This window comes from Lepus europaeus, chromosome 7 (genome assembly GCF_033115175.1).
Source record: "Lepus europaeus isolate LE1 chromosome 7, mLepTim1.pri, whole genome shotgun sequence".
NCBI classification, from domain to species: Eukaryota; Metazoa; Chordata; class Mammalia; order Lagomorpha; family Leporidae; genus Lepus; species Lepus europaeus.
The window spans coordinates 44622791-44649672 of NC_084833.1; the positions used below are offsets into that span (position 1 = coordinate 44622791).

At 39.3% G+C, this 26882-nt stretch overlaps 1 protein-coding gene across 2 annotated transcripts in view; it reads right to left on the reverse strand.

Moving 5' to 3' along the window:
• Positions 1-26882, reverse strand: part of NELL1 (neural EGFL like 1) — a 1044338-nt gene that overhangs the window by 794397 nt on the left and 223059 nt on the right. For both annotated transcript variants that reach the window (XM_062198070.1, XM_062198069.1), the window contains one exon: positions 22266-22362. In XM_062198070.1, coding sequence (XP_062054054.1) covers positions 22266-22362 — 97 coding nt within the window. The remainder of the gene's footprint in view (positions 1-22265; positions 22363-26882) is intronic.

Below are 26882 nucleotides of genomic sequence, written 5' to 3' on the forward strand. Positions count from 1 at the left end.
ATGTCATGTTTTCAAATTTCAAATAATCATTAGGTACAAAAATGTTGAAAACAAAATATAAGAAAAACATATGAATGGACCACCAAGCTTAACAAATAAAATATTACCTCTACAGTTAAAGCCTTCTGAGTATCCATGTAAAATAAAATTTCCACTCCTCTCAGAAGTAAATTATTGAAAATTTGGTGTTTACTATTCCCATGCACTTATCTTTTTACATATATGAATATATCAATAGGTTAGATTATTTCATTTTTGAATCTATAAATGATTTACTAATATATAAATGATTACTAATCATTTAAATGATTTAAATATTTAAATTATTTACATATTTTTAAATATATAAATGATTTTTTTCCTACTACTTGTTTTCTCATTGAATATAACATTTGAAATTCATCAATTTTTATCCATGATCACTGACTTTAGTGTTATTTTGACTGATTCCTTTACAGTTTATTTAAACATTCTCTTATTGGTAGACAATTAGGGTTTTATACATTTCATAATTACAAAAAAATATGGAAATCTCCTGTGATGATGCCTTTATTTCTAGGTTTATAACTAAAAGTTTCTTCAATGTTTATACCAAGGTGTGGGGTGCCTACGTGGAAACATATGCACATTACAAAAACCACCAAATTGCTTTCCTTATTTCTCCTAAAAAAAATTCAAGTTTCTACCACAACGGATAAGTGTCCAGCACTCAGCTGTCTCCCCTGAACATAATATTGTCAGACTTTTCATACTTTTAGCAGACTGATAGGTAAAAAATGGTATCTCATAATATTTTAATTTACATTTCCAAGATTTCTAGTGAACTTGGATTCCTTTTAAGAAGTCCATTGGCTATTTATGTTCCATGTTGAGAAAATGCCTTTTCATCTTTTACCTGACTTTCTATTGAGTTATGAGAATCTTTCTTATTGATTTATAGCAGTTTTTTAATGGATACTATTTCCTGGCTAATTGATCGTGCTGCCAAGATCTCCTTTGATGAACAGATTTTAAAGTTTTATATAGTAAACCTATCAATATTTTTTTTTTTTAATTTTTGACAGGCAGAGTGGACAGTGAGAGGGAGAGAAAGAGAGAAAGGTCTTCCTTGTGCCGTTGGTTCACCCTCCAATGGCTGCCGCGGCTGACGCGCTGCAGCCAGCACACCGCACTGATCCGATGGCAGGAGCCAGGTGCTTCAACTGGTCTCCCATGGGGTGCAGGGCCCAAGGACTTGGGCCATCCTCCACTGCACTCCTGGGCCATAGCAGAGAGCTGGCCTGGAAGAGGAGCAACCGGGACAGAATCCGGCACCCCGACCGGGACTAGAACCCGGTGTGCCGGTGCCGGTAGGTGGAGGATTAGCCTGTTGAGCCACAGTGCCGGCCATCCTATCAATATTTTCTTTAATGAATTTGTGTTTTTTATCTTCCTTAAGAACTTCCGTAAGCAGAGATCATGAAGAAATGCTCCTATGTTGTTTTCTAAAATTTTCAAAGTTTTGCTTTCACATTTAGGTGCTTAATTCAAATAGCAATTATAATTTTTTTAAAGATTTAATTATTTACTTTGAAAGTCAGAGTTACAGAGACAGAGAGGGAGAGACAGAGAGAAAGAGAGTGAATCTTTCATCCACTGGTTCAGTCCTCAACTGGCCAGGGTTGGGCCAGGCTGAAGCCAGGAGCCAGGAGCTTCATCCAGGTTACCATGTGGATTACAGGGGTCCAAGTAGTTGGGCTATCTTCCAGTTTTCTCTCAGGTCATTATCGAGGAGCTAGATTGGAAGTGGAGAAGCTGGGACACAATCCAGTGCCCATATGTGATGTCGGCAACACAGGCAGCAGCTTTGCCTGCCACACCACAATGCGAGATCCTGTATTTTTGTGTATGTCATCCAGAAATATATGGGAAGCTCTACTTGACACTATATTGAAAAATCAGTTCCATTAGTCAATGTGCATGTGGGTGTCATATACAGTTGAATAACTTTTAATAACTGATTTGCCTAACCATTTACTGATTACTCCATTCTTTCTTTATTGGTAAGCAAAGCCACTTCAGTTATACAGGTAAAGTTTCTAAGTTTCCATATATAATGACTGGGTCATTTCTGGCCTCTCGATTCTGATCTTTTGGTTTATGTACTGATCAATAAAGTTGATATCATACACTGTTGAATGCTATAATTTTATAATAAACCATTAGATGTGAAAGGCAAAGTCCTTCACTTTTCCATCTCCAGAAAATGTCTTTGTTATTCTTGGACCCTAGTCTTCCATAATAATTTTAGAATCAACTGGAAGATTCCATCTGAAAAAAAAATGCTATTGGAAATCTATGACAATTTCATCAAATCTAGAGCAATTAGGAAAGTTTTGACATTTTTAATATTTTAAGCTTTCTTCTCCAAGAACTTATTATACCTCTATCCATTTAGGACTTCCTCTATAGTTTTTAATAAAATGTTATAATTTGCTTCATTTATATATTGTTTGTCTTTTCACATGTATTTCATTTATCTTTTGGTACTATAAATTAAATCTATTTAATCATATCTTTATTGTTCTCTGTTACTACTTTTGTTCAGTGATGCAATAATTTTTGTCTGTGGATTAACATTCAGTAGTCTTTTTGAATTCTCTTATTAATTCTAGTAATTTGGGGATTCTACTTTCTATGTTGATAACTATACTATTTGTTAATAATTACATTTTTCTTTTTAATAATCCTTAAGGTTTTTATGTACTTAGCTGGTAATGACATCTAGTACAATGTAAAAGAAACAATGATAAGTATTTTAGTATCATTCTTGATTTTAACAGGAATTTCTATAATATTTAAACCTTACGTATGGTATTTAATATATATTTGTGTATTCTTTATCATTTAATGAAATTGCCTTTATTTCTACTTGACTAAGAATTTAATCATGAGTCAACATTGAATCTTATGCTTTTTCTACCTCTTTCTCTTGAGATAACCATGGAATTTTTTTCCTATCAATGTGGTGAATTACATTAATAAGTTTTTCATGATAAAAACAAACTTTCATTGTTGAGATAATTTTCTCTCTCTTACATAGACATACATACATACACACTAACATACACACAAACATACTGCTAGATGCAATTTGCAAATAGAGTGGGCCCTCTGTATCCACAGGCTCTGCAATCATGAATTCAACCAACCAGGGATTGAAAATGTTTAGAGATCCTACATGATATTTTTTTTAAGAATTGATTAATTTTCTATGCAATTTCCAATTTAACACCAGGTTTTTTTCATTTTCAATTATCTTTATATACGGAAGATTGATTCAGTATATACTAAGCAAAGATTTCATCAGTTTGCACCCACACCTAAACACAAAGTGTAAGAATACTGTTTTAGTACTAGTTGCGGCATTACTTCACATTGGACAACACATTAAGGACAGATCCCACATGAGACATAAGTACACAGTGACTCTTGATGTTGATTTAACAATTTGACACTCTTGTTTATGGCGTCAGTAATCTCCCTGGGCTCTAGTCATGAGTTGCCAAGGCTGTGGAAGCCTTTGGGGTTCGCTGACTTTGATCTTATTCCAATAGGGTCTTAGTCAAAGTGGAAGTTCTCTCCTCCCTTCAGAGAAAGGTGCCTCATTTTAGGATTTTTTAAATAATTGATTACTTCTTGTACAACAAAAACAAAGCCGGAGGCATCACAATACCAGATTTCAGGACATACCACAGGGTAGTTGTAATCAAAACAGCATGGTACTGGTACAGAAACAGATGGATAGACCAATGGAACAGAATAGAAACACCAGAAATCAATCCAAACATCTACAACCAACTTATATTTGATCAAGGATCTAAAAACAATTCCTGGAGCAAGGAAATAGATGGAGCTGGGAAAACTGGATTTCCACATGCAGAAGCAAGAAGCAAGACCCCTACCTTACACTTTACACAAAAATTCACTCAACATGGATTAAAGATCTAAATCTATGACCCAACACCATCAAATTATTAGAGAACATTGGAGAAAACCTGCAAGATATTGGCACCGGCAAAAGCATCTTGGAAAGGACCCCAGAAGCACAGGCAGTCAAAGCCAAAATTAATTATTGGCATTGCATCAAATTGAGATGTTTCTGTACTGCAAAAGAAACAGTCAGGAAAGTGAATAGGCAACCCACAGAATGGGAAAAAATTTGCAAACTATGCTAGAGATAAAGGATTAATAACCAGAATCTACAAAGAGATGAAGAAACTCCACAACAATAAAACAAACAACACACTTAACAGATGGACCAAGGACCTAAATAGACATTTTTCAAAAGAGTAAATCCAAATTGCCAACAGACACATGAAAAAATGTTCAGGATCACTAGCAATTAGGGGAATGCAAATCAAAACCACAACGAGGTTTCTCCTCACCCCAGTCAGAATGGCTCACATACAGAAATCTACCAACAACAGATGCTGATGAGGATGTGGGGGAAAAGGGACACTAACCCACTGTTGGTGGGAATGCAAACTGGTTAAGCCACTATGGAAGTCAGTCTGGAGATTCCTCAGAAACCTGAATATAACCCTACCATTCAACCCAGCCATCTCACTCCTTAGAATTTACCCGAAGGAAATTAAATTGGCAAATTAAAGAGTTGTCTGCACCTTAATGCTTATTGTAGCTCAATTCACAATAGCTAAGACCTGGAATCAACCTAAATGCCCATCAACAGTAGACTGGATAAAGAAATTATGGGACATGTACTCTATAGAATACTATACAGCAGTAAAAAAGAATGAAATCTGTTTATTTACAACAAAATGGAGGAATCTCAAGCAAATCATGCTGAGTGAAATAAGCCAGTCCCAAAGGGACAAATGTCATATGTTCTCCCTTATTGGTGACAACTGACCGAGCACCAAAAAGGAAACCTGTTGAAGTGAAATGGACGCTATGAGAAACAGTGACTTGATCAGCCCTTGTCCTGACTGTTGATGAACAACTTAATACTTTATCCCTTTTAGTATTTTTTTTCTACTTAATATCATTGGTTGAACTCTGTAATTAACACACAATTATTCTTAGGTGTTTAAATTTAACTGAAAAGTGATCCCTGTTAAATATAAGAGTTGCAATAAGAGAGGGAGGAGATGTACAGTTCGGCACATGCTCAATCTGGCTTGTCCCAAATGGCAGAATTAGAAACGTGCCCGGGGATTCCAATTCAATTCCATCAAGGTGGCATGTACCATTGTCATCGCTAGTCCAAGTGATCAATTTTAGTTCACAATTGAGCATAATGAATGGATTAAGAGTCAAAGAGATCACATAAACACGACTAGTGTCTGTTAATTCTATCTGATAGAATTAAGAAGGGGAGAATTATCCAATATGGGAAGCGGGATACACAGCAGACTCATAGAATGGCAGATGCCCTAAACAGCACTGTGGCCTCAGAATCAGCACTTAAGGCATTCGGATCTGGCTGAAGAGCCCATGAGAGTATTGTAGGCATGGAAAGCCAAGACACTCTGGCAAAAAAAATAAATAAATAAATAAAAAAACCTAAATGAAAGAAGATCTCTGCGAGTGAGATCCCAGTGGGAAAGAACGGGCCATCAAAGTAGGAGGTACCTTTCTCTGAGGGGAGGAGAGAACTTCCACTTTGACTATGACCTTGTTTAAATAGGATCGGAGTTGGCGAACTCAAAGGGCTTCCATAGCCTTGGCAACTCGTGACAGGAGCCTAGGGTGATTGCTGATGCCATAAACAGGAGTGTCAATTGTTAAGTCGGCAAGAGTAGTCACTGTGCACTTACTCCTCATGTAGGATCTCTATCCTTAAAGTGTTGTACAATGTTAATTAATGCTATAACTAGTACTCAAACAGTATTTTACACTTTGTGTTTCTGTGTGGGTGCACACTGTTGAAATCTTTACTTAGTATATACTAAATTGATCTTCTGTATTTAAAGAGAATTGAAAATGAATCTTGATGAAGAGTGGAATGGGAGAGGGAGTGGGAGATGGGAGAGTTGCGGGTGGGAGGGTAGTTATGGGGGGGTAAGCCATTGTAATCCATAAACTGTACTTTGGAAATTTATATTTATTAAATAAATGTTAAAAAATAAAAAAAAAGAAAATGTTTGAAAGAAAGAATTTCATTTGTACTGAGCTTGTACAAACATTTTTCCCTGTTATTATTCCCTAAACAATGCAGTATAGCCACAATTTACAAAGCATTACTTTGTATTAGATATTAAACATAGCCTAGACATGCTTTACAATATATGGGAGAATGCATGAAGCTTATATGCAAATGCTGTGCTATTTTATATAAGACTTGAGCACCTGCAGGTTTTGATATCCAAAGGTGTCCTAGAACTAAGTCTCCACAGATTCCATGGGACAACTGTACTTTGTTTAGAATCTTTAAATTTAACTTGCATTCAAAAATAAATTGTCTTGTAAAATTTGTGTCTTATACAGTCTTGTCTAGTCAGCAAATCATGGTCACTCTATCCTCATAACATGAGATGCTGAATATTCTCATCTATTCTCTCCTCTTAAAGAGCTTGTTTAAGACTGCAATTATTTCCCTGGATGTGTACCAGAACTCTCTAGTAAAATTGGCCATTCAAAGTGATAATCTGGTACAATGAAATGGTAGATTAGAAAGATGCTCATGATCCTCTGCTCCTCACTGTGTCCCCACCCTATGCAATGTGAATCTGTACCAGATTCCAAAGGCAGAATCTATTTTGCATATCCTTAAGCTAAGCTGGGTTTGTAACTTGCTTTGGCATCAAAAAGCAGCAAAATAACAATGTGCAAGTTTCAAGCCTAGGCCTCAAGAAATTGCGCCTGTTTCTACTCTAACCTTGGGAACCCTGCTCATCCACCATGTAAACTAGCTTGGACTAGACTTCTGGAAAATGAAAGAATACACAAAGCAGGAAAGAGCCATTCCAGTTAAGGCCACTCCACTATAGCCAGCCTCCAGAAAACCCAGCAGCTGATCAAAGATGCATGAGTGAATTCACTGAGAATACAAGAATCATCCAGCTAAGCCCAGCCCAAATTGCCCACACAAAATATCTTTTAAAAAATGTATTTATTTATTTGAAAGTCAAAGTTACAGAGAGAGAGAAATCAATCTTCCACCTGCTGGTTCACTCCCCAGATGGCCACAATAGCTGGAGATGGGCCAGGGCAGAGCCAGGAGCCAGGAGTTTCTTTCATGTCTCCCATGTAGGTAGCAGGGGCCCAAAGACTTTGACCAATTTCCACTGCTTTACCAGCCATTAGCTGGGAACTACATCTCAAGTGAAGCAGCTAGGACTTGAACTGGAGTCCATATGGGATGCCAGTGTCATAGGTGGCAACTTTTTTTTTGAAATATTTTATTTATTTATTTATTTATTTATTTATTTGACAGGAAGAGTTACAGACAGTATGAGAGAGAGACAGAAAGGTCTCCCTTCCATTGGTTCACTCACCAAGTGGCCACAATGGCCAGAACTGCGTCTTTCTGAAGCTAGCAGCCAGGTGCTTCCTCCCAGTCTCCTATGCGGATGCAGGGTCCCAAGTACTTGGGCCATCCTCCACTGCTTTCCCAGGCCACAGCAGAGAGCTGGACTGGAAGAGGAACAACTGGGACTAGAACCAGTGCCCATATGTGATGCCGGTGCTGCAGGCGGAGGATTAACCTAGTGCGCCATGGCACCGGCCCCACAGGTGACAACTTAACCCACTACACAACACACAACAAGCCGCCCCAAAATATCTCGAGTCAGATAAGACTGCTGTTTCAAGGCATTAAGCTTTACTATAATTTTCTATGCATCAAAACTGATTGATATAATAGAAGTTTAATAATCAGGTCAACTACTTTAATGATTCTAAGACCACTAGGATTTTTCATTTGGGTAATTTACATAATTTTAGGAAAATGTCTATTTTTAATAATTTTTCTATTTTATTGTCCTAACATTGTTAATAAATTACTATTATTTTGTTTTACAGAATATATTATGTTTCCTTTTATTCCTACTGCTTTGTATGACTTCTCTCATTTTTTTCTTCTCAAACTTCCAAATTCATCTTTTCAAGTGACTAAAATTTGGCTTTCTTGATCTTATATATTATATCCTACTCATTATTTTATTAATTTGTATACTTACATGTCTACTATTTCATTCCTTTTTCTTCCTTAGGATTAATTTATAGTTGTTTTTATAACTTCCTAATTTGGATAATTAGCTCATTTCTACCTTTATATATATATATACACACACCTTATATATGTCTACCTTTATATTTCTACTTTTTCTAATATAGGCATTTAAAGATGCATCATTCCACCTTAGAATTGCTTTACTGCATCTCACAAGTTTGATATTTAGTATCTTTATCATCTTCCTGCTTTAGTAATTAATTTATGTTACTACTTTTTCCTAGACCTGTTAGTTATTTAAGGAGTTTTTTAATATTTCCAAACATATCAAGATTAGGATGTAGGAATCTTTTCACTCACAATTAATGTATTCAATTGACTTCAGAGAATATGATCTATGTATTATTCTTTGAAATTTATTGAAACTTGCTTTTTGTGACTTTTTATGTAGGCAATTTTCATGAGATCCCTTGTGCTAGATGTGTCCATTGTTGGCTATAAATTTCATAAATAGACATTAGATGAATTTGTTAAGTGTGTTGTCTAAATCCATATGGCAGGGCTGGCGCTGTGGTACAGTAGGTTAAAGCCCTAGCCTGCAATGTTGGCACCCCTACAGGTGCTGATTCAACTCCTGGATACTCCTCTTCCAATCTCGCTCTCTGCTATGGCCTGGGGAAGCAGCAGAAGATGGCCCAAGTCCCTGGACCCCTGCACCCGCATGAGAGACCCAAAGAAGCTCCTGGCTCTGGCTTCAGATCAGCTCAGCTCTGGCCATTGCGGTCATTTGGGGAGTGGACCAGTGGAATGGAAGACCTCTTTCTCTCTCTCTCTCTGGCTCTACCTCTCTCTGTAACACTATCTTTCAAGTAAATAAAACAAATCTAAAAAAAAATCCATATAGCTTATAAATTTTTTTACCTTCTTTATTTATAAATTATTATGAGAAATATGTTTAAAAAATCACCCTATGTGGTGTTAGATTAACCCATTTTTCCTTGTAATCAACAATCCACATACACATTTAATAAAAATTTCTATTCAAGAATGTCTTACCTACAGAAAAATACACAAATCATAAGGGAATATATTGATGAATTAACTTGAAGTAAATACACTATAGTTGCTACCTATATCAATAAATAAAACTGAGGCAATATCCTAAAAGACATCCTCACATTCCCTGCTAGTGATATCCCTCCTCAGTAGACATAAACTGACACTCAGCAGACTACAGATCACTTTTGCCTGTTTTTGAACTTTGTGTTAATAAACTGATGAGTATATGTTCCTTTCTGTCTCCTTGACACAGCTGCTTATGGAAATTTATCTATATTGCTACTACATATTTTTCCATTTTTAATGCTCTATGGTATTCTACTATTAAAAGATGCAACTATTTATATCTCTCTTCTGCTTTTCATGGATATTTGTTTTGTCTTTAGTTTCGTCTGTTATGAGTACTCCTATTAAAAACATCTTTGTGGGCAGGATATTTGGCATAGTGGTTAAACAGTACATGGGACACACATATTCCACACAGCAGTGGCTGGGTTCATGGCCTAGTTCTACTCCCAATTCTGGCTTCCTGGAAGTGCACATCCTAGGAGGCAGCAGCTGATGGCTTAAATATTTGGGCTCCTCATTCCCATGTGGGAGACCCACTAGAAGATTGCCCAAGATTGGGTCCCTGTACCTGCATGGGAGAGCCAGAGAAGCTCCTGGCTCCTGGCTTCAGATCAGCCTACCTCCGGCCTTTGCAGCCACTTGGGGAATGAACCAGCGGATGGAAGACGTCTCTCTCTCTCTCTTTCTCTCTGCCTCTGCCTTTCTGTAACTCTGCCTTTCAAATAAATAAAATAAATCATACAAAAAAAAGACTTACTACAGGGCACTTATAACCAAAACAGCCCTGGTACTAGAACAAAAACAGACATGTAAACCAATGGAACAGAATAAAAAATCTAGAAATCAATCCATGCACCTACAACCAACTAATCTTTGACAAAGGAGCTAAAATTAATCCCTGGAGAAAGGACAGTCTCTTCAACAAATTATGCTGGGAAAATTGGATCTCCAGGTGCAGAAGTATGAAACAAGATCCTTACCTTACATTTTGTACAAAAATCAACTCTAAATGGATCAAGGATCTAAGTCTAAAACTTGATACCATCAAATTACTAGAGGAGAACATTGGGGAAACTACATTCATTGGCATAGGCAAAGACTTCTTGGAAAAGACCCCAGAACCACAGGCAATCAAGGCCAAACTAGACAAAGGTGATTACATCAACTGAGAAGTTTCTATACTGCCAAAGAAACACAGCAAAGTGAAGAGGCAGCTGACAAAATGGGAGAAAATATTTGCAAACTATGCAGCTGACAAAGAATTAATACCCATAATCTATAAAGATCTCAAGAAATTCAACAACAAAACAAACAATCAAGAAATAGGCAAAAGACTAGAACAGGCATTTTTCAAAGGAAGAAATTCAAATAGCCAACAGACACATGAAAAAAATGCTCAAGATCACTAGTCATCAGGGAAATGCAAATAAAAATCACAAGTAAGTTTCACCTCACCCCAGTTAGAATGGCTGCCATACAGAGCGCAACAAACAATAAATGCTGGTAATTATGTGGGGAAAAAGGTACCCTAATCCACTGTTGGTGGGAATGTGAACTAATACAGCGACTGGAAGACAGTATAGAGATACCTCAGAAAGCTGAAAATAGATATAGCATACTACCCAGCCATCCCACTCCTGGGAATTTACCCAAGGAAAATGAAATCAGCATATGAAAGAGTTTTTTGTACTCCCATATTTATTATAGCTCAATTCACAATAGCTAATATAGGGAATCATTTCTTCATAGTAAAAACTTTCAAAATCCTTTCTTCTAGATATTTCTTTGAAAAGTACACAGCATCATTAACAGAAGTCACCCTGCTGTGCAATAGAATACCAGAAATTCTTACTCCTATTTATCTATATTGTAATACTGAAAAATAACCTTTTACCATCTGTCTCTCACCCACACCATTTCTGGTATCTGGTAATCAACAATACACTCTCAACTTTTATAAAATCAACTTCAATAGATTCTACATATATAGGAATGAGATCATATAGAAATTATCTTTCTGTGCTTGGCTTACTTAACAATGACCATCCATGTTGTTTCTAATGAGAATATTTTATCTTATTTTATGGCTAACAAGTATTCCCACTGTCTTTTTGTGCCATATTTCCCACAACCATTCAGCAGCTGATGGACACATGGATTGTTTCTATTATTTGACTATTATGAATAGGGCTACAGTGAACATAGGTATTCAGTTATTTCTTTCATATGTTGATTTCATTTCTGAAAAAAATGGTAGCTTTATTTTTAGTTTTTCCAGATATCTCCATAGTTTTTTCCACAATGGCTGTACTGATTTACATTCCCACCAATAGTGTGCAAGAGTTCCTTCTCCACATCCTTACCAACACTGGTAATCTTATGCCTTTTTGATAATAGAACAGTCTAATGGGAGTGAGATAGTTTCTTATTGAGGTTCTGATTTGCATTTTCCTGCAGGTAAGTAATAGCATTTTTTTCATTAACATATTGGTCATGTGTATTTCTTCCTTTAGGAAATATCTATGTGGATCTATTGCCCATTTTTAAATAGGATTATTTAGGGCTTTGTTATTAAATGGTTAGAGTTCCTCATACATTCTGGTTATTAATCCCATTGTCAGATGGGTAATCTTGAAATATGGCCTCCCATTCTACAGATATTCTCTTCATTCTGTTGACTCTTTCCTTCACTGTGCAGATGATCTTTAGCTTGATGAAATCCTGTTAATTTTTGCTTTTGTTTTTGTGCTTCAGAGATCTGATCCAAAAAATCTTTATTTCTATCTCCTGAAGCATCTCTGCTATATTTTCTCCAAACTGTTTCAGAAGATTAGATATTTAATCTATTTTGAGTATTTTTGTACTTGGAACAAGACTCATAAGTCTAGTTTCATTCTCCCACATATGGATATCCAATTTTCCTAGTATCATTTATTGAAAAGTCTTTTCTCCAATGCACATTATTAACTGCTACTGCAAATCACAGCACGTTATGATCAATGACGAGTTGGCTGTAGATGCATGACTTTACTCCTAGTCTCTCTACTCTTTTCCCTTGGTCTACGTAGCCATTTTTATCCCAATATCATGCTGTTTTAATTACTGAGGTTTTTTGGTTTTTTTTTTGTTTGTTTGTTTGTTTGTTTGTTATATTTGACAGGTAGAATATAGACAGAGAGAGAGACAGAGAGAAAGGTCTTCCTTCCACTGGTTCACTCCCCAAATGGCCAGCACTGCGCCGATCCGAAGTCAGGAGCCAGGTGCTTCTTCCTGGTCTCCCACGTGGGTGCAGGGGCCCAAGCACTTGGGCTACCCTCTGCTGCTTTCCCAGGCCACAGCAGAGAGCTGGACTGGAAGAGGAGCAACCAGGACTAGAACCCGGCACCCATATGGGATGCCAGTGCTGCAGGTAGAGGATTAACCAAGCGAGCCACAGCCCTAATTACTGTTGCTTTGTAATATATTTTTAAATCAGCTAGTATAATGCCTCTGGCTTTGTTTCTTTTATTCATTATTGCTTTTAGTGGTTCCATACAAATTTTTGTAGCATTTTTTTTCTATCTCTGTGAAAAATCTCATTGGTATTTCATTAGCAATTACATTGAATCTATACATCATTTTCAGGTAATTAGGAAGTTTCAATGATATTGATTCTTGAACCTATAAACATAAGGTATCTTTTCATCACTTTGCATTCCCTTTTAATTTTGTCATTATGTTTTACAGTTTTCATTGCAGAGATATTTCACCTGTTTGGCCAAATTTATCCCTAGGAAATTTTTGGTAGTTATTCTATAAGTAAAATATGATCTTGGCCGGTGCTGCGGCTCAATAGGCTAATCCTCTGCCTTGTGGTGCCAGCACCCCGGGTTCTAGTCCCGGTCGGGGCACCGGATTCTGTCCCGGTTGCCCCTCTTCCAGGCCAGCTCTCTGCTGTGGCCTGGGCGTGCAGTGGAGGATGGCCCAGGTGCTTGGGCCCTGCACCCCATGGGAGACCAGGATAAGCACCTGGCTCCTGCCATCGGATCAGCGCGGTGCCCCGGCTGCAGCGCACCAGCCGCGGCGGCCATTGGAGGGTGAACCAACAGCAAAAGGAAGACCTTTCTCCCTGTCACTCTCTCTCACTGTCCACTCTGCCTGTCTAAAAATAAAATAAAATAAAATAAATGAAAAAAAATATGATCTTACATTTAGAAAACTTCCAATACTCCATAAAAAAAAAAGCAACTAACATATAAATTCTGTGAAGCTACAGGACACAAGGTCAGTGTACAAAATCAATAGTGTTTGGTGCTGGCATTGTGGCACAGTGCATTACACCACCACTTGTTGACACTGACATCCCAAAGCTGGTTAGAGTCCTGGTTGCTTCACTTCCAATCCAGCTCCCTGCTAATGTGCCCGGGAAAGCAGTATAAGATGGCACAGTTACTTGGGTTCCTGTCACCATGTGGGAGACCTCGATGTAGTTCCATGCTGTGGCTTCAGCCTGGCCCAGCCCTGACCATTACAGCCATTTGGAGAGTGAATCAGTGGACAACCCAAACACTTGAGCCTCTGTCACCCATGTTGAAGACCAGGATGGAATTCCTGGCCCCTTATTTCAGCCTGGCCCAGCTGTGGCCATTGGACCATATAGGGGAATGAACTGCACAAGGAAGATCTCAATTTCTGTCTTTCCCTATCTCTCTTAACTCTTTAAAATAACAAATAACTCTTCTAAAAAAAATTCCTTTGGCTAAGACACCTAATATTATGCTGAGAGAAAGTAGTGAGCAAAGGCATTCTTGTATTATTCCAGATTTTAAAGAGAAAACCTTCAGCTTTTCCATACTCCTATGATATTCACTGTTGGCTTGTTATACACACCTTTGTTTATGTTGGAGTACATTCCTTCTATAGCTACTTTCTTCAGTTTCTTTTTCTATTGTGAAGGGTGTTGGATTCCACCTTTTCTGCATTTATTAAAATAGTCACATAACTTTTGTTCTTCAGTCACACATCATATTTACTGATTTGTATGTGCTGAATCATCCGAGCATCCCTGGGATGAATACCATTTGATCAGGGTGAATACCAATTTTTAAATGTTTTTATTCAAAAGGTATAGAATAGAGACAGACATTCTGAATTTTTAATTTCTCATTTAAAATTGTTACATAATACTTGCCTCAACATATTAATGAAGTTATTACTATTTCACTGGTTTTTTTAGTGTTATTACTAAATATGTGATTTTGTTTGCAAACCATGTTCATAATATCACAGCATTCTGAGCTTGTCTGTACAGTTACTCCTACCCGTGAGTTTTCTGCCTTCTGATATTTTCTTCTTACTTGTCAGTGTCCCTTTCTCCCTTTTCCTTTAGCACTTCTTATTTGGCAGGTCTGGTGCTGATAAAGTTGCTCAACTTTTGTTTGGCAGTCTTTATCTCTCCTTAATTTCTAAAGGATAGCTATTTTGGGGCACAGTATTCTTGGTTGGTAACTTTATTTTACTGCAGTACTGTGAAAGTCTCATTCCTCTCTATACTGACCTTTAAGGTTTTGGCTGACAAGTCTGCATTAAGGTGATTTGTGCATTGTTTCTTCTCTCTTACAGCTTTGAGAATGCTGGCTTTCTCTTTAACCTTCGAGAACTTGATTATAGGATATCTTCCAGTGGAATTGGTTGAGTCCCCCAGTAATTCCAAACTTTGCTCTTTTCAAGCTGTCCCAAATTTCCCAGAAACTTTCTTCATTCATCTTCATTCTTTTTTTTTTAATGTTTTCTTCTCCAACTGTAAATTTTCAAATAGTCTGTCTTTAAATTCACTGATTCTTCTCTTTATTCAATTCTGCAATTGTGCCTTCCATCACACTTTTAATTTCACTTAGTGACTTTTGAGTTGATTTTGTTTAAAAAGTTAACCTCTGTATCAATTCTTTCTGTTAGAACATTAAATGCTTTTTCTGTGCTGTTTTAAAATTTAGTTTTCTTAAAGAAGCTGTTTTGAAATTGCTATCCATCTGGGTCCAGCATTATCATTAAGCTGCTGCCTGCAAGGCCAGCATCTCATATCAGATCAACAATTTGAATCTTGGCTGCTCAGTTTCCAAATCAGCTCCCTGCTAATGTGTCTGGGAAGGCAGCAAAAGATGGTTCAAGTGCTTGGGTTTCTGTTACCCAAGTGGGAAACTCAGATTGTGTTCTAGACCCCTGGCTTCAGTCTGGTGCAGCTCTGGCTCATGTGGCCATTTGGGGAGTGAGCCAGTGGATGGAAGTGATCCTGTTTGCTTGCTCTATCTCTCTCTCTCTCCCTCCCTCCCTCTTTCTTCCTCTGTCACCCTACTTTTCAAATAAATAGATCTTTAAAAAAGAAATCTTCATCCAAGCATTTGAAAGTTGCAGTTCCTAAATGGAAGTTTTCTGACAGCTTATTTTGTTCTTTAGTGAGATCATGGGTCCCTGAAACTTCTTTTTTTTTAAGATTTATTTATTTGGCCAGCGCCGTGGCTCAATAGGCTAATCCTCTGCCTTGTGGCGCTGGCACACCAGGTTCTAGTCCCAGTCGGGGACACCAGATTCTGTCCCGGTTGCCCCTCTTCCTGGCCAGCTCTCTGCTGTGGCCCGGGAGTGCAGTGGAGGATGGCCCAAGTAGTTGGGCCCTGCACCCACATGGGAGACCAGGATAAGCACCTGGCTCCTGCCTTTGGATCAGCACAGTGCACCGGCCACAGCACACCAGCCGCGGCGGCCATTGGAGGGTGAACCAACGGCAAAAAGGAAGACCTTTCTCTCTGTCTCTCTCTCTCACTATCCACTCTGCCTGTCAAAAAAAAAAAAAGATTTATTTATTTATGTAAAAGTGAGAGTTACACAGAGAGAGGAAAGGCAGAGAGAGAGAGAGAGAGAGAGAGGTCTTCCATCCGATGGTTCACTCCCCAATTGGCTGCAATGGCCGGAGCTGCACCAATCCAAAGCCAGGAGCCAGGAGCCAGGAGCCAGGAGCCAGGAGCCTGGAGCTTCCTCCGGGTCTCCCATGTGAGTGCGGGGCCCAAGGACTTTCACTGCTTTCCCAGGACATAGCAGAGAGCTGGATCAGGAGTGAAGCAGCCAGTCTCAAACTGGCAACCATATGAGATGCCGGTGCTTCAGGCCAGGGCATTAACCCGCTGCACCACAGCACCAACCCCTCTCTGGAACTTCTTGTTGCTTCCTGGCACACAAAATCATCTGTACATTGAAGGGTGAGTTATAATAATCTAGTTTCATTTGTAGCTATACTGGATATTATAAGCAGTCTATTTTCTCTGAGCCTATAGTCACTTCTGCTAATTTAGCACTAGACAGCATCCTAAGAGGAGGTTTGCCCCAGGTACATTGTTAATGTTTTTCCACTGTTTCAGTCCTATACTATTCCCCAAGCTTAAATCTGTCTCAGATCTATAGTTGAGGTGATCATAAGGAACAGGAAAAATGACTTAAAAAGGTAATTTGTCCCTGTTAGTCTCCCTGGGCCTCTGGTAGGCTCAGACTCCAAAGTCCTGTGTCCACCAATATCATAATGCTAGATCACACCTAGAGTCCAGAGCCCCCTTAGACCAGTACAGTCAATGGACCAGAGTCCACCCTGCTATGGTCTGTCTGCTGCTGAGGTGGGCTCACTGATGATGGCATTCCAACCAGCCATGGTGATGCTGTGTGGGATGTAAGACTAATCAATTGTGGCCACAGAACTCTACTTGGCACTGAAAGAGGTCAAGAGACTGTCTGCAGGCACTGGCTTATTAGGGATAGGTACTGGTAGAATCTGCTTAATATTGGGTTTTACCAGCCTAGCAATGACTCCCAAGATAGGCCTGTGGTTCCTTCCTGTCTGCCCAATGTTGTAGGAGGCACTAGTTGGTAACATCTGGGCCTCACAGTATTGAGGTTCTGTGCAATCTTAGGTGTGCACACTAGACCTACATGATACACACAAAAACAAGTCTATCCCACCAGGTGCAGGTCTATGCATGATACTGGGGCAAGTTCAGAGACCCTATCTACCCAGACACCTAGGGATGGGGACAATGAGGATTTGTCTGGTGTTAGACTAAGCCAGCCCAGCAGTAAGTCTGGATGCTAGACTGGATCACACTTGGGTTACACAGTCATCAGACCCTACAAAATCCAAGGGATATATGCTCGGCCTGAATGAAGTTGGCAACAACACATCCTGGAATGGGTTTATCCCATCAAAGTGCAGGGCTCCATCTAATGCTAGGGGAGTTCAAAGGCTCAGTCGCTAGCATCAGCCTAAAGGTAGAGGCCTTTGGGATTTCACAGGTGCAAGAAATTTTAATGATAAGCCAGGCTCTGAGCTCCAAGGCAAAGTCCTAAGCCATCTCCTCTGCCCTACTCCATAGGAATCATGCTCTACTTTCTAGTGGAGGATGGAAGGGTTCTAACCTCTACAGGTCTATTACTTGGGGCAAGAGCCATGGGTTTCCCGTCTAACTCTGAATTTTACCACAGTGGGCCTGGCATTTGGATTAAATTTCCTTTTTTCCATTTTCATATGGATTTTGCCTTTGCTACTTAAAAACAGACTGTTCAATCTATGTCAATTTTTGTAGAAAAATTGTCTTTTTGCATTGGCTACTTTTTTTTTTAACAGGCAGAGTGGACAGTGAGAGAGAGAGACAGAGAGAAAGGTCTTCCTTTTTCCTGTTGGTTCACCCTCCAATGGCCGCTGCAGCCGGCGCATCTCGCTGATCCGAAGGCAGGAGCCAGGTGCTTCTCCTGGTCTCCCATGCGGGTGCAAGGTCCAAGGAGTTGGGCCATCCTCCACTGCCTTCCCGGGCCATAGCAGAGACCTGGCCTGGAAGAGGGGCAGCCAGGATAGAATCCAGCGCCCCAACCGGGACTAGAACCCAACTGGGACTAGAACCCGGTGCACTGGCTATTTTTAAGATCTTCTCAGTGTCTTTGGTGTGTTATTATTCTGCCAATGTTGTCTATTTGATTTGTATAATAGATAATCCAAATGGTCAAAAGTGTGTCCCCTCCTGGCACCCCCATCCTTGCAATGCGATATTGGCGAACAGCCCTTCATAAGATGGAGCCTATTTATTTACTCCTTGACTCTGGATTTGACCATATGACTTTCTTTGGACAATAAAACATCTGTAAATGTGATCTAAGAGTAACTTAAAAATCACTAATACACGGCCAGCGCCGCGGCTCAATAGGCTAATCCTCCGCCTTGCGGCGCCGGCACACCGGGTTCTAGTCCCGGTCGGGGCACCGATCCTGTCCTGGTTGCCCCTCTTCCAGGCCAGCTCTCTGCTGTGGCCAGGGAGTGCAGTGGAGGATGGCCCAAGTGCTTGGGCCCTGCACCCCATGGGAGACCAGGAGAAGCACCTGGCTCCTGCCATCGGATCAGCGTGGTGCGCCGGCCGCAGCGCGCCAACCGCAGCGGCCATTGGAGGGTGAACCAACGGCAAAAAGGAAGACCTTTCTCTCTATCTCTCTCTCTCACTGTCCACTCTACCTGTCAAAAAAAAATCACTAATACACAATGGTTTGCTTTCTTCTCACACTTAGAATCCCAAGGGTGCCATGTGAATAGGACTGAGATAGGCCAGTGGAGAATGAGAGACCATCAGATGGAATGGGGAGCACCAGTGAATATTATCTATTATGTTTCTAATATAATGCCCATCATCACTTTCCATTATTTGCTAGAAATTCAAATATATATAAAATATACACATATATATGTATGCATACACATATTAAGAAAATATATAACAGTATTTTAACACAAATATATTTTTCTACATTTTTCCTATTTTCTTTTCCCTACCTCTGCACAACTATTAGGTAATTACTTTGACAATATTTTCCATTACACAAATACTCTCCCCACCTGTGTCTAATCTACTATTTGGCAGCATTGCTAAATTTTTATTTTTCACTTCGATGACTATATTTTCATTTTTGGAAGTGCATTTTCATTCAAATATATCTGATCATATTTTCATCTTTACTCATTATACATTCCTTAATTTATTATTTTGTTTCTTTAAACATCTTAAATATAGGAATTTTAAAACTGTCTCCTAACTCAGATTTCTAGAGCCGTTTGAGGGTAATTGAACTGTGTGTTGTTTCATTCTCTGAGGCTAATGATAGCTTAAAACTTGTATTTTTCTGGATTTAAACTATAGCCATCCTGTGAGGTCTGCATTGAAGGTAACTTTCTCCTAAGAAAATCTGCATTTTCTTCATTAGGAATCCTGTATGCAAACCAAGACCACTTGATTTTTTTTTTAATTTTATTTGACAGGTAGAGTTATAGACAGTGAGAGAGAGAGACAGAGAGAAAGGCCTTCCTTCCATTGGTTCACTCCCCAAATGGCCGCTACATTTGGGCTGTGCTGCGCCGATCCAAAGCCAGGAGCCAGGTGCTTCTTCCTGGTCTCCCATGTGGGTGCAGGGGCCCAAGGACTTGGGTCATCCTCCACTGCTTTCCCAGGCCACAGCAGAGAGCTGGACTAGAAGAGGAGCAACTGGGACTAGAACCCTGCACCCATATGAGATGCCAGCACCACAGGCAGAGGATTAACCAAGTGAGCCACAGCGCTGGCCCCCTACTTGATCTTTATGGACAGAGAAAATCTAAGTTTTAAGCCTGCATGAAGATGCGGTTGTAACTGAAATTCTCAGGAAGGTTTTTTTTTTTTTTTTTTTTTTTTCCTTTCTGAAGAAGTAATGGAGATAGGCTGGTTCCTAGAGTGTTGTTCTCTGCTACACAATAGACCTTCACTCTCACCTCTCGCTGCAGGTGCAGTCTGCTGGGTCCTGGCTTTAATTTAGAAGTTTCTATTCCAACTCACAATCATGCATGGAACCCAAGACATTTCTGACATCCCACAAAAACTGTTGAAATGTAAGGCTCTAACTGAAATTTTTATACATTGCTGATGAAATGCAAAATGGTACAGCTTCTTGTTTATAGCTATAGCTTTATTCATCACTGTCCAAACTGGAAGAACCCAAATGTCCGTCAAGTGAGAAATAGATTTAAAAACAAAAAAAAAAAAAAACTGGATGGGGCCGGCATTGTGGCGCAGTGGCACAGTGGGTTAACGCCCTGGCCTGAAGCACTGGCATCCCATATGGGTGCCGGTTCTAGTCCAAGCTGCTCCTCTTACGATCCAGCACTTTGCTATGGCCTGGGAAAGCAGTAGAAGATGGCCCAAGTCCTTGGGCCCCTGCACCCACATGGGAGACCCAGAAGAAACTCCTAACTCCTGGCTGCTGGCTTCGGATTGGCGCAGCTCCGGCCATTGCAGCCAATTGGGAGTGAACCATCAAATGGAAGATCTCTCTCTCTCTCTGCCTCTCCTCTTTGTACCTCTGACTTTCAAATAAAAAAAAAAAAGGAAAAAAAACTGAAGTACATTCATATAACATAATTAGAATACTACTCAGCAATAGAAAATTAAAAATAAAAGAACCATGTATGCACCCAAGGATTATGGGTGAATCCCAACAGACATACTTAAACAATTACATACGTATAAGTGATTCCAGCTGTAACACATTCTGGAAAAGTAGGGTCAAAGAACCAGTCAGTGGTTGCTAGAGACTTAGGGAAGAGAGAAGAGTTGAACAAAAAGGGACAGGGAATTTTTGGAGGTGATGAAATGGCTCTTTATCTTAATTATGATGGTGGTTATAAGACTGAAGACTTTTCAGTCTGTGGCATTGTGGTAGTGGGTTAAACTTTTGCCTTCTATGCCAGCTTCCCGCATAAGCACTGGTTAGCGTCCTGACTGCTCTGCTTCCAATTCAGCTCCCTGCTAATGTACTTGGGGAAGCAGTGGAAGATGATCTAAGTGCCTGGGCACCAGCCACCAACACAGGACACCTAGATGATGTTCCAGGCTCCTGACTTCAGCCTGGCCCAGCCCCTGCCATTGCAGCCATTTGGGGAGTGAACCAGCAAATTGATTCTCTTTCTCTCTCTCTTTTTCTCCCTCTCTGTTCCTCCCTTACTTCCCCCTCAACTCTGTAACACTGTCTTTCAAATAAATAAATAAATATTTTTTCTAAAGTTTTTCAAAGCTCACAAAATTGTACATTTACGGGGCAAATTTTATTGTGTTAGCTATACCTTAATTTTTGAAAAAGAAAAAACATAGGAGTCTAAGTTCTCAGTACTGGCAGACACTTCTCTGTTTTTTGTTTTTTTTTTTTTTTTTCTCTGTCCCATGTATTTGGACCCTAAAGATTTCCCTTCTTCTAAGTGCAATGATGACTTTTGAAAAATTTCTTTTGGGTTTTATCTAGCACTTACAGGCATGTTTAAGCAAAAGAATTCTTAGAGTATCTAGTCTACCATATTGCTGGAAGCAAAAGTTTGACACTCTTTTAAAGAACAAACCTCTCTTTAAATTTCATAGTGCTTTTAAGTTTTTCGATTCATTTTATCATTGCATCCTCATGTTTCTGAGAGCACAATAACTCAGTTGTTCTATTATTTTCTTTATATACAAGAAAACCAAAGCTTGAGGAAGATGAAATATGTTTTCTATTGTATATCTAGACATCTACCCCAAATCAAAATAACACGTTTTCTGAAAATAGAAACCAAGTTGAAGATTAGCCAAAGTACCCATAATTAGGCCAATGAGACACACTTGGAGGATAATTTACATTCTGTATCACCCATGCCTGGCAACAAAGGTTACACAATAACCCTGGGCAATTCACTTTACCCTGACTAGTTTCAAAGCACTCACTTCATAGAATGGTTTTGACAACTAAGTGCATGAAAGAAGAGCACATGGCACACAGTAAGTGTCACTAAGCATCACTTGTTACTATCATGTCATGCTGTTCCCATTCATGTAATTAAATGCACATCCTCAACAATACAGTCTATTGAATACTGCAAACACACATACACACATAAGTTAGTGCTTACTTTGAAAAAGCCATGCTTTTGGTTGCGCTGACCCAGCCATAAATTGCTTCCTGGGGGAAGGTTGGTCTCTGGAGGGTCTATTACACGCTCATAAATTCTATGGAGACAAAGAACACAGTTACTATTAGAGAGGCTCAAGACAGAACCAAGGTGTGCACAGGCTGCTTCAAGCACTTACACATTTGCTGCTGTTCTAAACAGATGGAGCCAGTATGTGGCATCTTAAATGACAGGTAACATCAATGTAGAGATCTGCTTCTTGGCAACATGTGGACATGTTACCTGGGTAGGATGCTCCTAATTTTCTATCAACTCCCCTTAACAGAAGACAAAGGAAGCGGGTAATATTTTTGACGGTCTGCTCTGAGCAGTGATTTCACAACTGTGGAAGTAGTTTATCCAAATGTTGAAAGTGAGAAAGTTGAGATTCAGAGAATATAACCTGGTCAACCAACTGCACACAAGAGGAAGTAGCAGAATTGTAAAAAGAACCCTTATCTGCCTGACAAGAAGCTCATGTAATTTTCTTTACATCCTACTTACTCCTTGACTTTGGTTTATTTAGCTGGTATTCATTTCAACAGTAACCTCAGAGAACCCTTTAAACAAGTGCTTAATGTCTTTTGAGCACTTTCGGTACTCCAAGCTCCACACTAGAAAACAGGAAATAGAGCAATAAACTATCCCTTTAGAATAAAAGTAACATATGAGGCTGGTGCTGTGGCATAGTGGGTAAAACTGCTGCCTGCAGTGCTGGTTCAGGACCTGGCTGCTCCACTTCCAACCTAGCTCTCTGCAGTGGCCTGGGAAAGCAGCAGAAGATGGCCCAAGTCCTTGGACCCCTGCACCCAACATGGGAAGACCTAGAGGAAGCTCCTCACTCCTGGCTTCGGATTGGCACAGCTCCAGCTGTTGTGGCCAACTGGGGAGTGAACCAGTGAATGGAAGACCTCTCTCTTTCTCTGCCTCTCCTTCTCTCTCTGTGTAACTCTGACTTTCAAATAAATAAATAAATCTTTAAAAAAAAGAATAAAAGGTAAAGGTATGTACATGAAGGAAATCATCTGATATATCCAGGTAAACTAACATGGAATAGGCCATAGCTCAAAAGTTGGAAGTCCCTACAGAGCCTACAGAACAATTGAATGCCTCAATTTTCAGCCTTGTCAAGGCTCAGTTAGTCAACCACAAATCTTCAAAAATTATACCTTCCTGAAAAATAGTCCTTGTACTACCAGCTGATCACACACCTTTACTTCATCCCCTGCAATACCTTTCATAGCATATGCTCAGGAGTTGATGGGTGGGGTGACAAAGAGTCATCTGTAGATTTCAGTTCCTTCTCAGACCCTTGCCCACTCCTGCTTTCCTCAATCCACACACACAGAAGTTGCTGAGGAGTCACTCCTCAGGTGTGTCCAGAGGCTTGGACAGCCCATCACTCTTCCTGATAGGACGGAGCTGACTGCCTCCTGCCAGAGGATGATGTATTCCTCCAGCAGTTGTCAGGCAGAAGAACTGAAGATTGTCCAGTTGTGTCAGGGAAAGTGAATGATTTCAAGGCTGTTGCAATTGGGAGCTGTCAACATTGTCACCTCGTATTTAGCTGCACAGTCAACTGCTCTACACTTCTCCACTGGAAACAGGCTGTTTCCTAACAATACATGCAGGTAATCTGCAGACAAAGCTGCAGACAGAGTACATCATGTCTGTACTAATTGTCTTTCCAGTATAAATGGAGGTCTAAAGCATAATCAAGGAAAAAGAAGTTGACAGTGTATGTTTTCTTTAGAGGAATCCAAACTTGTGTGTGTGTTTGTGTTAGTATGAACCATTTCAAACAATTTGTTAAAACTATTTAAACAGAAGAATCAGCTATATACTTCATTTTAAAAAGGGGTTTTCCCCCTCATAAGAGAGGAGAAACTTAAAAACCAAATTTATAACAAAAGAGAAATGCATAAGTTATAGATCAGCTCAAGAGAATTTACTAGTCATTAAAAGTGATAAATATGCATATTATGAAACACAAGAAAGTATATTCAATAAACATTAATGTGCAGACAGATTTTTTGTTTGCCAATTTCATTTCCTTTGGGTAAATTCCAAGGAGTGGTATGGCTGGATTGTATGGTAGAGTTATATTCAGGTTTCTGAGGAATCTCCAGACTGACTTCCATAGTGGCTTAACCAGTTTGCATTCCCACCAACAGTGGGTTAGTGTCCCTTTTTCCCCACATCCTCTCCAGCATCTATTGTTGGTAGATTTCTGAATGTGAGCCATTCTAACTGGGGTGAGGGGAAACCACATTGTGGTTTTCATTTGCATTTCCCTGATTGCTAGTGATCTTGAACATTTTTTCATGTGTCTGTTGGCCATTTGGATTTCCTCTTTTGAAAAATGTCTATTGAGGTCCTTGGCCCATCTCTCATGTTTGTTTTGATGTTGTGGAGTTTCTTGATTTTTTTGTAGATTCTGGTTATCAACCCTCCAGTATTAGCTAATGCAGGGTAACTCAAAGCACTTGTGGCAAAATGGGGTTCTGGTGTCCTAGTTCATGTAGCCCCACAAGGACCTCTCCAGATACCAAGGAAAGTCTGGTGGTGACCCCTTCCCAGCAGCCCTGCCAATTCATTCCAAGAGGCAGTCCTCACAGGGGCAGTCCAAACTGGATAGAGACATCACAACATGAAGAGAATTTTTTTTAAAGCCCTCATGGAGGAAATTTAGTCATGAGGAAACATCAGACAAATTCAAATTGAAGAACATTCCACAAAACAACTGCTCTTTGAAATGTCAAAGTCACAAAAAAATAAAGGCTGAGAATCAGTTGCAGATTAAAAAAGATCAAAGAAACATAAAAACTAAGTATAAGATGGGATCCTGGATTGGATTCTGTGGCAGGAATAAAAAAACATATTGGACATTTTTCTGAGAAAATTTGAATAAGAGCTATCAATTAATAAATATTATTGTATGAGTGCCCAATTTCCTGATTTTGATATTTGCATCATGACTGTCATTTTCCTAAGAAATAGATATGGTAAGAGGAACATATTATTGCAACTTATTCTCAAGGTGTTCAAAATAATTACAGTTTGTGAATGCATAAGTATGCACATGTATAAATATGCACACATTAATATTTAGGGAGAGAGGAAGCAAAATCTGAGCAAACAGCATATGATTGATCTTTGTATCATTCTTGTAACTTTTCTAAGAATGGTTTAAAACCATTTTAAAGTAACAAGTTTTAAAAATAGTGTTAAAAATCCCCCAAAAGGTCTGTAATGGATAAACTGAAAATATAGACAAAACTATATGATATACTGGCCAGTAGGTACTAACAGTACTTTCCCATCACATGCCTGGTGGCAACAGTGAATCAGGCAACAAATCAATGAATGAATGAATGAATAAAAACATATCGCACAGAGATGTTAATAAGACAACATAAACTCATATGGTATTATCACATTCCTACCTTGTACATCTGTACAAGAGGAGTTATGTTGCCCATGTACCAGAAAATACAGTCAGAATCTTGGCAAAGAAAATGCTGCTGATATATGAGGTAAAGTTTGGGTGGACTGGCTCACACAAACAAGCAGGGAGGATACAGTGACCTGTAGCTTCAATGTGGTGTCACCCAAATCAGTGAAATAAAATGTTGAAGCTAACGTGAGTACAATGAACTCCTTTCTTTCTGCTGTAGTGAGGAAACTGAATCTTCTGATACGTACAGCATTCTGTTTAATGAAGTTTCCTTCTCACAAGCAAGTATCTCACCAACTACAATGTGGGCACCATCATGCTGATTATAGGGGTAAACCCAAGAAATTTTATATGGTCAAGCTCTTGCCTTCAAGTCCAATGCCTGCTAGACAGATAGACAATGCATGCATAAATTCTATATTTTAATGCATTACATATAATGCTTTATAGAATCAGCAGAGGAAAAAGAATTCTTCCTGCCATAGTCAAAAAAGACTTCTCAAAGAAGAGTACTCTACAATTGAGTTATAAATGAAGAATCGAATGGAGTTGACATAGCAGACATAACAGCCAGCGTTTACACAGCATTTAATGTGTGCCAAGCCTTGTACCAAGGGATTTCAAAGTGTTAAGTCACTCTTTCCTCACAACACCAGCAGCAGGAGGGTGTTCTTGGCTCAGCAAGGTTAAAGAATTTGTCTGTGTGGTTAACCAGCTTGCAAGTGACAGAGCTGGGATTTGAACCCACACCCCACATCTGTGTTACTGACCACCTTCTTGTTTTGACTCTTCAATCATCAGAGAAGGCATCTCTCACCACAGAAACCCCACCCAAGACATAATTTCCCAACAAGTTAAACTATAGGAAGACAAACACAGTAAATGCTTGCAGAGCAATGAAATATTTGTTACAATCTTCCTTGGATGACTCTGAAAAGTACTTCAGATCTGGTAGTTTTTATCCACATGTCACACACACAGATGTCTTTTTATTTTCTACCAGATAAAGGTGAAAACCTAATTTTTTCAAATAAATTAAAACTCACAACTTGATTTAAGGAAGGAAAAGGAGAAAGAAATTCATGGGCCAAAGCATGTGGCCAATATTGGTTCTCTCTCCA